Source organism: Drechmeria coniospora, chromosome 01 (genome assembly GCF_001625195.1).
Source record: "Drechmeria coniospora strain ARSEF 6962 chromosome 01, whole genome shotgun sequence".
In the NCBI taxonomy this organism is placed as follows: Eukaryota; Fungi; Ascomycota; class Sordariomycetes; order Hypocreales; family Ophiocordycipitaceae; genus Drechmeria; species Drechmeria coniospora.
In genome coordinates this window covers 10,905,370-10,918,130 of record NC_054389.1, presented here as the reverse complement: position 1 = coordinate 10,918,130, position 12,761 = coordinate 10,905,370, and the positions used below count along the sequence as shown (strand labels likewise).

Sequence of the window (12,761 nt, the reverse complement as noted above, 5' to 3'; positions counted from 1 at the left end):
CAACCTACAGTCCTTTCTGTCAGTCACCTTGTCTGCTCTCTCGCGTACTGAAAACATCTAGGGGTCTGGGCAGCGCTAGAAGTAGAGAGAGGAATATGCGTTAATGCCTGCTTCGACATACGTCAAGCAGAACGCCCCTGAGAGCGGCATTACTCAACGAGCAACTATGTACTGTCATTCCTTTAATCTCCCCTTCTTCATTCAAGTTTCGTTTGCCGAAAAAGCTCGGACAAGTCCCAAGTCGTCCTCCCGTTCCGTCATATCCTCATCCCATAACCTCAAACCATGACTGCGCGCTTGAAAAAGATGTGGAGAGCTACCGGCACTCCCGGCATGACTCATCGTCCCAGTCGACGTTTCCCATGCCCCAGTTTCCTGCGCAATTGCGAGCAGGCGTACCCATCGACATTCAGCGATCGGCGTGCAGCACCGTTGGCCTTCCCGGTGGTGAAGCCGCTGGAAGCTGGAGGCAAGCAGGGCCAGTGGTGCAGGACCTACTTGCCTGTAGCGGATGGAGTCGCACTGCCGCTTGCCGCCCGTTGGTGAATCTGCACCGGTGGGCTCGCCGACGCAGCGGTTGGGGTGCCGGTCGACGCGACGGGAGTAGACTCGTAAGCGTTGTGACGCTGCTGCTGCTGCTTCGCCTGAGGCTGCCCCCCTTGTTGCTGGTGTTGCTGCTGAAGCTGGTGCTGCTGGTGTTGCTGCTGCTGATGCTGCTGCGCCGCCTGCTGCTGCTGCTGTTGCCTGAGAAGGGCCGCATACTGATGCGGACTCGTCGTCGCCGCCATGCTGTTAGCGATACCGGCCTGACCTGCCGCGCCCGCAGCGGCGTTCATGGCGTTCTGCCGCTGCGCCATCATGGCTCGCGTGAGGTGCTCCGTCGCCATCTGACGCGCTTGCTCCGGTGTCAGATTCGGGTTCTTGGCCCTGAAGTTCTGCTCGATGTGATTGAGCTGCGCGGTGATGCTCGGAGGCAGTTGGGAGTGCATCCGCTGCCCAGGAGTCGGGCTGGCCGCCGACGGCATGTGCAGGCCGTTGGCTGGCGGCGACACGTGGGCACCGTTCGCCACAGGCGTCGCAGCCGTGCCGTACGAGGCCATCATCGCCTGCGCGTTATTCATGAAGTTCTGCTGGTTAAGCCCGTTGACTCCATTGCGCAAGGGAGGCGTGAGATGCTGTACTGCAGCCCCCCCAGGGGTTGCGGAAGCGGCTTGCGCCTGCTGCTGCTGCTGCTGCTGCTGCGCTTGAACGACAGCAGCCCGCTGCTGGTCCGAGATCATCTGGGCACGCTGCATCATCACCGTGTTATTCGGCACCTGATTAGGGTTCGGCATCCCGTGTCGAGCCTGCATGGCCTGCATCGAGGCCTGGGGCATCCCGTTCATCTGGGCCGGAGCCGACAGGCCGCCGTTCATCTGCGCGTGCACCACTCCAGCGGCGTTGGCGGGAGCTTGCATGGGCATCCGTTGACGTCCTTGGCTAGCGGCCACTGCGGCGGCGAGCTGGCTTGACATGGGACGGCCGACGCCGTTCACGTTGGCATTTCCGGCAACGTGTGTCCCGTTTTGTCCAGGCACTCCGGTCGCCAGCGCGCCCTGAATCGAAGCAGCTTGTACTGGCCCTGGGACTTGGCCTTGCATTGCGACTTGGCCTTGAACCTGGCCTTGGGCTTGCGCCTGGGCCTGAGCCTGAGCCTGGGCTTGCGCCTGGGCCTGAGCCTGAGCCTGAGCCTGAGCCTGAGCCTGAGCCTGAGCCTGAGCCTGAGCCTGAGCCTGAGCCTGTGCTTGCGCCTGAGCCTGAGCCTGAGCCTGAGCCTGAGCCTGAGCCTGGGCCTGGGCCTGCGCTTGCGCTTGCGCTTGCGCTTGCGCTTGGCCCTGACCCTGCGCCCTGGCCTGCGTGGCGGCTCGTCTCTGCGCCTCGCGCATCGCATACTGCGCCATCTTGTCCGCAAGAGCCTGATCTCGTTCCCATCGCATCAAGCTGTAGTCCCGCGGCGTCTTGGCCGGCCTGTGAGCGACGGCATCGTTCGGTTTCTTGCTCGCAGCGCTCTGGGATGCCGAATGCTGCTGCTTCTGCGCTGCCGTCTCTCGCTTCTTGGCAAGCTTCCTCATGGCGTCGAACATGGTCAGGTGCTTCTGGTTGCGTCGCTTCTCCACCCTAAGGGGCACCGACGGCCTCCGTCGCACCGGCGTGATGGCTCCTCCGGACGCGCTGGCTTGCTGAGCGGCCAGCTGGTTCTGCTGGGCGATGACCCTTTGCGCCGTCTCGATCCTGCTGTTGTAGGCCTTGAAGTATTGCGTCTTCTGCATGTCCGCCGGCAGGCCCTCGAGGTTGATCCATCGCTCGAAGCACTCCCAAGGCGTCCGCCTCTCTGCGCCGGCGACGAAGAAGGACTTGGGGCAGAGCATGCTCGAGATGAGAGACCAGTTGTACGAGTGCTCCCTCACGAGGCCGCGGAGCTCGTCGTCTTCGGCCATCGTCCACTGCGACGGACTTCGCGACTCGTAGAATCCTTGGTTCGGCATCGCATGCTCTGACGGGGGGCGGAACTGGTGGCCCGCGTGGAGGCGGTCGCGAATGTGCTTCGAATCGGAATGGAAGAGCGACACCTCGTCCGTGACGGGTGGCACCTGAACGCTGTGCACCGCCAGCGAGCCGCCAAAGTCGCCGTCCTGATCGCCATCGGAATCCTCGTTGTGGTAGCTGAACCGGCTGCGCTTTCGTCGAGGCCCAGGCTGCATGAGCTTCATGTCGCCCTCGACGTACCTGCTCAGGGGTAGGGCAGGGCGACGCCAATGCGCGTCAGGGTCGTACTCGGGACCGCTCATGTCGAACTTGGGAACCTTGAGAGGAGACCCATACAGGGGTAGCTCTTCCAACAGCTTGTCGCCGGCAGGCGTTCTCCGGAGCCCAAAGACAACGTCGTCGTCCTGCAGAGCGAATATTGCAGAGGGGGCTACCGTGTCGACGAAGCCCTCGACAATGTCATCCTCGTTTTGGGGCGATTCGACGTCACCCGACGGCATGAGATCCGGCATCGACTGGTTCTCTGCGGCATCTTCATCCGCGTCGGCCATGGATACGTCGACCTCTGCTGTCGGAGGGATCACGGCCGGAACCTGGAGAAGCTTCCGTTCCTCCGCAGTGGCCGCGTGCCATGCCGCGCACGCATGGGCCAGATTCCGCGAAACGGTCCTCTTCCACTTGCGCTCCTCGCGGAAATCGGTCCGCATCCACTTCATCTCCTGCAGCAGAACATCCCATTGCGAAGGCGGCCTGGTCGGCTCCGGGCAGCGCTTCGGCTGCCGCAACGACCACTTGTCATGCTGCTGCAGGTGGTAGACCCGCCGGAGCACTCGACAGGCTTGGTGGTCTTGAATGACGAAGTGGGCGTCGGGCGTGGAGATGGTCTTGTTGGCTTGGAAGAGAACTCGCTCGAGAGGTTGCATCCAGTTGGAGGATCCGACGAAGTTCTGGACAAATAGGGGCGTGTAGTAGTCTTCGGAAGGTTGAATCGTCGACTCCTTGTGACCCGTGGCCAGCACCGTCTCGTCGACACGCTTCGGATGCTTGCCGAATATGACGGTCGAACCGTGGCCCCTGGCTCGATCCTTTCGCGCGGCCACGTTGTTCTTGGGCCTGGAGGCCGGTGACTGCGGGGTGGACGTGACGGGCGTGAGCTGGTCATGATCGGATTTGGAGACGGCATCCCGATCGTTGTCGTTCGCAGTTGTGCGCGCCGTGCTTCCCACAATATCGCTGACGGACTTTGGTCGCATGGCGCCGGATGACACCCTGGTAACAGCTCGCTCCGCAATCCGTGCTTGTGGTTGATCCAGTGACGCTTGCTTCTGCGTGGGAGAGGGCATCGCATTCTGGGTCGGCAGGTTAGGTTCACGAGAGGCCAGGACCTTTTGTTCCGGCTTCTTGTCCGGCCCTGCCTGGCCCACATCGGCGTCCACATCCATGGCATCCGGCGTCCCGCCTTGACTATCCGGCACTTCCGTCACGGGGGCCTGGGCCTGGGAATGAGGACTTGGGGACGAGGTGCGTGGCCCCGCAGAGCCATGAGCCCCCCCGACCTGTGCTTGAGCGATGGTGAGAGGGGGCGCAGGTTTTGGTGCGTCGGAATCGGGGGCGGGAGCTGGAATCGATACTTGGGGCGTCGGCTTGGACTGAACGGCTTCACGCAGCAACTGGGCCTCGGCGCTGGGCGCTTGATCGTGCCCATCCACCCCGGCCTCGGGGCTCTGGGCAACGTTGCTCGGCCGACGTCGTTGCTTCTCTGTTGAATCCAACGGGAGCGGGTCCTCGTTGTCTGGACTCGTATCCGTCGATACATCGTGAACGGCTGGTGTCGTAGCACTTGCGGCAGTCGAGGCCGGGGTCGACGCTGCCTCCGGAATCTTGGATGCGTCGGCAACGAGTTTCCCCTCCAGAGAGGACGTATTATCCGACGCAGCTGCCAAGTGACTGCGAGACCCAGGCAGCGCAATCGCCTCTCTGGACACATTCGTCAAGGAGGGAGGTTTCGGTTCGACGGCGGGTGTTGCCTGCTCAAGGTGTTGGGTGCACTCTGCCTGCTCTGGAAGGCCGTTCTCGTTGCCTGCCGGTGCCTTTGTCGGTCCACGGCTGCTCTTTTCCTTTGCTAGCTCGTGTTGAGAACTAAGAGTTTGGCTCGCAGTAGCCTGCCGGGCGGGCGACGGCAAGTTGGGGATCGAATGCTGCGCCTGCTGCAGCTTGGCTGCTCGCGATGGTTTCGTGGGGCCCGTCGGGGGTGCCGTCGGCGCTGTGGCGGGAGACGCTACTCCCTGCTTTCCAACAGCAGCATTGGAACTTGGAGTCTGACCCTGGACTCCTGACGACTCCTTTTGCACCACGACGGCGGCAGGGGTTTGCGATGGACGACTGGAAGCGGGGTTCGCGATGCGGGCGATCGATCGGTTGAACTTGTCCAGCGATGGACTTGGTCTCGCAGGGATATTTGATTCGTTCAACGTCTTGCCTCTGCAAAATTGTCAGCTGGATCCGTGCCGCGGATGCACGGCATGATGGTGAACGAGGCGGGCGACACGCGACGAGGGGAGTGAAACGGGTGCAGGGAAGGGCAGATGACGGCGAAGGAAAGAAAAAAAAAAATCGGACATGGTCGGAAGACGTACTGTAAGATGTCGCTTGCTTGCAGGAATTGCCATTCGGCGGCGGTGGCCGCTGGCGCGTCTGGATTCGCAAAGGCATCGTCGGGTAGGCTGTCGGCGTGTGTCGCGACCGCGAAGAGTTCGCGCAGCTTCCGCTTCCGCGACGTCACGATTGCACTGGGCATCGTAAGCATCATGAAAATGACATGGGTGCCATCAGAAAAAAAAGGCGCATCGTCTGGGACGGAACTCACCTGCATTCATTGCGCTTGGATTGAAGCAGCCTCGAAAGATCGGGGTGGCCGACCTCAGTCATAGCACCGGCGGTCGCGACATCCGTTTGAGATCCAAACGGATGCACCAGGATGCAGAGCGAGTCCGCACGAGATGAATAGGCGGGTGCACGGCGATGGAAAGGGTGGTGGTTGATGCGGTTCTGACGAGGAAATTTTTTCGCTTTTCCGTGGCCGCTCTACTGGGCGACTGGGTTGAGGGTGTCGCCGGCTGGAAAGGGATGCAGCGAGGTGTTCAAATTTTCGTTGGTCGGTACACATGTAGGGGCGTTGAATTTTGGGCCTCGGGGAGGGGGGATGCAAACGCTCTAGGGGGTGCTAACCAGTGTTGGGGTTCTCCCCAGCGGAGGAAGGGGGGGGGGGGATGGGGGACGAAGACAGGGCGACGGGGGGCTGCTGCACCACCCTCAGCGTGCTGCTCTTCCTAATGGCTCCCCGGACCCGCACTGTACGTACGAGGATGCCTCGTGCGTCACGCTAGCAATTTTGCATGTCATCCAGCATTCGTGGACGGCAGGGCGCAAAGGGAAGGACGGTGCGAGAGATGGAGACACACGGTGCTGCCTCTGCATGCGGATGCGGGCAATACGCGGTCCAGCAGAGTTGCTTTTTGCGCCAATAGCGCTGTGTCGGTGCAGCGCAACGGAGATGGTACGAGCACCTTGCAACTCTAGCACCGCACACTTTGCGCGGAGGAGGACGAGCAAGCGCACACGCCGCACACGTACACACACACGTACGCACCTATGGAGCACTCGTCTCGGAGTTCCATTTGCCGTTTCTGGCCTTTGTGTTGTGAGTGTGTGAGTCACCTCTGCGGCTCTGGCAGCTTTGGCCCTTGATTGCAAAGCCGCCGCGGACGAGAAAACGGCCTGGTGCGGCCAAGGGGGGACATGATCAGCAGGCCATCATCGAGCGATTCATATGAAGAAATAATAAGTTGTCATTGGCAGATTTTGAAGAGACGGACGAGCAACTAGGTGGTCGTTGAGCGAACCGCTCGAGGCGCCGCGTCCATTCGGCTGCGTGCAGGCTGAAGAGGTTGCTCATGCACGTCTTTGGTAACACTCTGCAATGGAAACGTGTCTTTGGCTCACAGGAGCATCGAGCCAGGCCTGCACTTGTCCGATGAAGCGTTGATCGATTCTGCGATGTAATAATTACTATTCGTATGCTTTGATTCAATGCTGCATCGTAAGTATGTACTGGACAGAGAGAATGTAATACTGGACAGAGATCAGAGTGCACAGCGACTGTTCCGAACGAATAGTTTGACCCGGGTTTCTCCGAGATTTCGATTGAAACGCTTGCATGCTTGCAACCATACCCGACTGTGTCGTGAGCCTAATTGTACTTGCACAGTAATACATGTGCTGTACTATTGTACTCTGTACTCCGTCCATTTATTATTTTTAGTCTTGCACAAGTACGGAGTAGGTGTACTGTACGGAGTAGGTGTACTGTACGGAGTAGGTGCACTGTATGGAGTAGGTGTACTGTACGAAGTAGGTGTACTGTACGGAGTAGGTGTACTGTACGGAGTAGGTGTACTGTACGGAGTAGGTGTACTGTACTCCGAACGGAGTAATAATCCGTTGTACGGAGTACAAGGAATACTTATTGTACGGAAGAAGTGCACCTGATGCTGCACATCAAAGCTCTTGTACCTGGCAAGTACAGTACTGTACAGCTACAACTACGGAGTAAGTACAGAGAACAGAGGGCAACGTATGGAGTACAACGTACGGAGTAGACACTGTACATGTTCAAGTACAGGGCTGTACGGAGTACATGCACAATCAAGAGCACCAATGTTCATGTACTGGGTACATGAGCAGAACTTGAACACAAGTACGGAGAACGGAGCACATGCATGTACCTGCTTGCAGTACAAGTACTTAATTGTATTACTCCGTAAGTACAGAGTACAACTCTTTAGCGTCAGAGCACATGTACAGATACATTTGTGCCTCGCCACAGTTGTGGCTTCGGCGGGAATGTCAGTGTTGACCCGTGCACGCTCAGTGCTGCCTAATGTACATGTACATACTCCGTACTCTGTACTCGACGCGTGATACTTACTAAGAAATAGTAGTAGTTCCTAACCGGTATTAGCGCTAGTTGACACGCGCACCAGTCGCTTCTGCGCCACAATGCCTCACCTAGAAGTCTGTTGCGGCCGAGAACACCAGCGGCCGTGGATTTGCTGGAACTGTAGATGGTTTTCGTCGCATGATATCACCTCGTATCAAAATCTGATATCGGTCCTCGACTTCAGCCTCGGCCTCGGCCTCGAAACCTCGCTCCGGCTCGCTCATCAACAGCCGCGGCCATGGCTGGACCAGAGAAAGGCCGCATCGCCATCAAGTTCGGCGCTCCCTCGTCGAGCAAGGCAACGGCTCCTCGCCCACAGTCCAGCCTCGGCAAACGCCCTCGTCACCACGCCCTGGGAGGAGCTTCCGAATCCGAATCCGATGAGGACGACCACCGGCTGGGACGTGCAGAGCTCATCACTGGATTTGGCGAACACGGCGCCGAAACGGAGACGGAGAAGAGAGCGAGGGAGTTGGTCAAGAGGGTGCTGGTCATCCAGAGGCAACCCAACCGCGACTGGAGGGCAGAGGCGAGGGCGCAGAGCCGGGGCAAGAACCTACTGCCCGAGGAGGCGAGGGTGCAACGTGACGGAAACAGTACCGTGATTGAAACGGCGCCAGCAGACCAGGATGCTCCGATCCAGTGGGGTTTATCGGTCAAGGAGAAGCCGTCGACCGCCGACGACGATGTACCGATCGAGGAGGACATGGCCGGGGACGAGAAAGGCGAGGGTGCACAACCAGCGCCAGAGCCATGTCCGGAGAGAACTGTCGACGACGAGGCCATGGACGCGCTGCTCGGCCGCGGCACGACGAAGAAAACGGCCATCATCCAACCCCTCTCCGAGGACGACGCCTACCAACGCGACGCCGCCGCCGCCGGTGCCGACTCCACCCTCGAGGATTACGAAGCCATGCCGGTCGAGGAGTTTGGTGCCGCTCTTCTTCGAGGCATGGGATGGAACGGAGAGGATCGTGGGCCAAAGGCCAAGGAGGCGCGACGACGCCCCAACCGCCTCGGTCTCGGCGCCAAGGAGCTCAAGGGCGAGGAGGACCTCGGCGGATGGAACCAAAAGGACGGCAAGAAGAAGCGGCCACGGCTGGACGAGTATCGCCGAGAGGAGAACAAGCGCAAGGAGAGCCGGAGGCAAGAGGACAGCTACAAGAGCGAGCGCGAGCGCGAGAGGGACGGCCACCGATCTCGGGATCGACATGGGGATAGCAACCGGCATCGCGATCGGGATCGCGACCGGGACCGAGACCGGGACCGAGACCGGGGCCGATATCACAGAGACGGTCGCCGCTGAGTGCACGGCCATGATGATATGGCACGCGAGGGTGTTGCATGGAACGACGTTGGCTCTGATGTTTGGCACGGCGGCTTTCCGCAACACGCACCAGGTCATGATACTAGTGTTGATCACCCTTGATGGGACATGCCGAAATTCCCCATCAGCTTGGGGTGGGTATATGAAGTTGAAAGATAGTATCCTGAAAAGAATGATACCCCTGCCTTTCCACCAGCGACCTTTCAGATGTTATCGTCTCCATTTACGCCAACCGCCTCGGACGCCGTTCGTTTCTGTCCCGCTGCCTGCCAACATGATCGACCCACCCTTGCCCGAACCGTCTCCCTGTCTGGTCGAATATTCGCTTCTTACTTGGTGGATTCGTCCCTTCTTGCGCATCGCTCCAGAAACTCGGTCACGATCGTTTCCAGCCCCTTGCCGCCTCGCATATCTTTCAAGTACCTCTTGGCCACCTCGACGCTGGCAAACATGAACTCCGTGTCGAGGATGACGCGGTCAATCTGACCGGAAATGCCCCGAAGACGCTCCTCGTTGCACACCTCGCCGGCGAGCTGCATCATGATGTCCCAACCGTCGGTGACGGTCTCCTCGACGGTCGTGCGCTCCGCGTCGGTCAGGCCCTGCGACTCGCGCTGTCCCTGGGTGATGCGCGCGCGGCGGATGAAGCCATCCGGCCTATTGCGCCGTTCCATCTGCTTGACGACGCCTTGGAGGGTGAAGCCGACGGGGCCGATGAAGGCGGACGTCGACTTCAGGACCAGGCCGGTGAGGCCCATGCCGATGCCCTTGACGAGTCCCTTGGCGCCGTTGCTCCTGGCGCCGCGGACAGGGAAGCGGACGACGCCGGTGACGCCGTCGTAAAGGCCGTAGACAAACTCCCTATGCGAGGCGACGAGCCCCGAGTGGAAGCCGGTGATGCGCGTCGGGCGGCGCACGGTCGGGTCGCCGTACAGGCGCGGGGCGTTGTGGAAGCCCTGGGCGAGGGCGAGCATCAGATCGGCGGGCGCCCTGACGATGGCGCGGGCGGTTCTGCCGACGCTGGAGGTGACGTCGGTGATGTATTCCTCTCGGCCGGGGCCGACAGCGACGCCGTCGTCGGCCTCGGCGCCGTCCGTCGACGTTTCGTCCGTCAGCTTGTGCTCCGGGCCGTCGCCGTTGGACTCGTGCCCTTTCGCTCGACTCTTCCTCCGCATCCTGTTCCGGATCCTCCTCTTGGCCGTCCTGCCCAGTCGATAGGGAGCAACGCCGATGCCGCCAAAGACATCCCGCAACGTCTTGGTCAGCGATCCCGCGACGCCGGTCACGGGCTCGCCGGGCCCTTCAAAGTCATTCCACTCCGTGTGCCGCAGGAGGCGCAGCTTCGACCAGGTGATGAGCCCGGCGTCGACGAGCACGTCGACGGCGAGCGGGCACAGCCTCACGGGGCAATTCTTCAGCCTCCAGACGGCGGTCCGGTTCGGGAGAAGGGAGCAGCGCATCGTGGTGGGCCCGTAGAGGTGCTGATGGGTCTGGAAGGACCGGACGGCGTTGGCGGCGCCGTCGCCGTCGCGCTCGATGGATTCGGCAATCTTGGCCGCGGCATCCTTGGCCTCGTCGGTGAGCAGGTACTGGATGCCCTCGGCGAGCATGTCGGCGTCGAGGCGCTTGTAGGGCACGGGCATCGGCCCCGCGCCCGAGCGACCGATCATGCTGCCCCAGAAGTGCTGGTCGCCGAAGAAGGGGACGACCATGGTGGGGAGGGCGCACTTGAGGGCGATGGCCGTCGTGCCGGCGCCGCCGTGGATGACGCACGCCTCGACCTTGGGGAAGAGCCAGTCGTGGGGGATGTTGTCGAGCATGAAGACGCCGTCGGGTATGTCGTCGGCGCCGAGGCCACCCCAGCCCTTGGAGATCAAGGCGCGGACGCCGGCCTTTTCGACGGCCTCGAATATCATCTCGGTGAAGAGGTTCGCGTCGTCGACGACGATGGATCCGAAGCCGATGTAGATGGGCTTGTCGCCGGCGGCGAGGAACTCCTCCAGGTCGGCCGGCGGCTTGAACGAGGCGGCGAGGTCGAGGAAGACGAAGCCGGAGACGTCAATCTCGTCGCTCCAATCCGACGGCTTCGGCACGAGCGCGGGGGACCAGAGGTAGGTGTAGGGAACGTGCATGCGGTAGGCGGCACCGGGGGCCCACAGGGTCGAGACGGGGTCGAGGCGCAGCGTCTTGACGCGAAAGTTGTTGATGAGGTCGCCGAGCCCCTGCCAGACGACGACCTCGACGAGCGGGTAGGAGATGAAGTTGGTGTAGCCGGCGTCGGCGTTGGATCGCTTGATGCTCGCCAGCGGGTGCGGGAAGGCGTGGGTCGGCGTGTAGGGAAAGGTGAAGACGAGCTGGAGCGGCACGCCGAGGGCCTCGGCGCAGTGGATGTGGGCGAAGCTCGGCGGGTTCGCGATGATGGCGTCGGCGATGAAGGGGTCCTTGTCTCCGAGCATCGATCGATTCTGGCAGTCGGTCACGTCGTCGGTCGGGTGGATGCAGGCCCGCCAGAAGCCCTCGAACATGTCGGCCATCATGGCCCTCCGGCGGCCGATCTCGCCGGCGCGGACGCTCTCAAGCGACGGGATCATGCCCGGGTTCTTGACCATGAAGGCCATCAGCTCGGACGGGTCGCCGCCGACGGAGAAGAACTCGAGGCCCGAGTCCCTTTCGACGAAGTCGCGAAAGGCCGGGTGGGTGGCGATGCGCACCCGGTGGCCGTACTGTTCCTTGAGGACCTTGCCGATCTTGAGGAAGGGCTGGGCATCGCCGCGGGAGCCGATGACCATGATGACGATGTTGAGGCGGGGCAGGTGCGTCGGCACGTGGGCGGCGTCGGGCGGGATGAAGTACGAGGTGCCTCGTCGCTTCGGCCGCACCCTCTCGGCGGCGGCACCGAGGGCCTTGGCCATGTATCCCGTGTGGGTGGTCTCGTCGACGGTGATGCGCAGCCGACCGTCCCGCTTCACGCGGCCCCTGCAGGTGCAGCAGCCTTGCTTGTGGCCGATGTGAAGCCACTTGAACCGATGGTGGGCCTCCTCATGAACGGTCCTGCTGCTGGTCCTGGATCTGCGCATCGCCGGCCTCGTGGCTGCGTCGATGCGGATGGACGACGAGGTGGCGGAAAGGACGGTGTCGTCATCCTCCGACGAGGAGGTCGAGTCGACCTCGTCCATCGGCCGGCCCGTCTCGGCCGTGAAGTCGTAGAGATCCAAGGCACCCAAGCGCTTGCCGAGGGGGGAGGCGGCGGGCACACCCTTTGCAGGGAGCTCGGCCGTGTGCCATTTCATGAGAGTGGCGGGACGTCGTGGGCCAACGTGCTTCATCAGGAACGGTTCCGACAACTTTCTCGGCCTCGAGCCAGCTTGCGAAGCTTTGCTCTCGTCGGGTTCCATCGCCGACACCTCCTCGGCCGGATCCACGGGCGGTGAATTGAGCGGCGGTGAATGGAGCGGCGGTGAGTTGAGTGATGGCGAATTGAGGTCTGGGTGGCCGACCTGACCGTCTGGCGTCGTCAGGATCATGACCGGCCTCGCTTGGTTACCGTCCACTCCAGCCATGTCGTCTATCGCCCAGGATGAACCGGCGGACGTGCCATGCAAATGATGGCTATGGGGAAGTATCTTGTTGCCGATAGGACTCGTGATGGTTGGCTCGCGATTGAGCAGTGAGCGTGATGGAGGTTGTCGGGGGCGAACGAAGCTGTCGAGGTACCTTGCAGCCACCGAGTACCTGCGGCACGCACTTTTTTTTAGGACCGTTGGAGGTTAGAGCACTTTGCTGGACGTTTCGTCCCGTCAATGGTGGAGGGGACGGCCGAACTTTCGAGCGAAAGCGTTGCAATAAACTTTCCGAGCCTACCGAGCAGTTTTGACGTTTGCTTGCAGGGCCGTCCGTTTTCGTGCACCA

General features: G+C 61.4%; 3 protein-coding genes across 3 annotated transcripts; 1 reads left to right on the top strand and 2 right to left on the bottom strand.

Moving 5' to 3' along the window:
- Nucleotides 1–494: 494 nt before the first annotated feature.
- On the bottom strand, nt 495–5,454 carry DCS_02903 (MYB and HSA domain protein; the record flags this gene model as incomplete). Its single annotated transcript, XM_040800228.1, has 3 exons — nt 495–5,007; nt 5,163–5,315; nt 5,393–5,454. 3 exons carry the CDS (start codon nt 5,452–5,454, stop codon nt 495–497), a joined length of 4,728 nt encoding a protein of 1,575 aa, XP_040661111.1.
- A 2,309-nt stretch (nt 5,455–7,763) lies between these two features.
- Nucleotides 7,764–8,831, top strand: DCS_02902 (pre-mRNA-splicing factor spp2; the record flags this gene model as incomplete). The annotated part of the gene is made up of 1 exon (XM_040800227.1): nt 7,764–8,831. The coding sequence occupies one exon, from the start codon at nt 7,764–7,766 to the stop codon at nt 8,829–8,831; it is 1,068 nt and encodes a 355-aa protein (XP_040661110.1).
- Nucleotides 8,832–9,181: 350 nt separating this feature from the next.
- DCS_02901 (UDP-glucose,sterol transferase) lies at nt 9,182–12,412 on the bottom strand (the record flags this gene model as incomplete). The annotated part of the gene is made up of 1 exon (XM_040800226.1): nt 9,182–12,412. One exon carries the CDS (start codon nt 12,410–12,412, stop codon nt 9,182–9,184), a length of 3,231 nt encoding a protein of 1,076 aa, XP_040661109.1.
- Nucleotides 12,413–12,761: the final 349 nt, after the last annotated feature.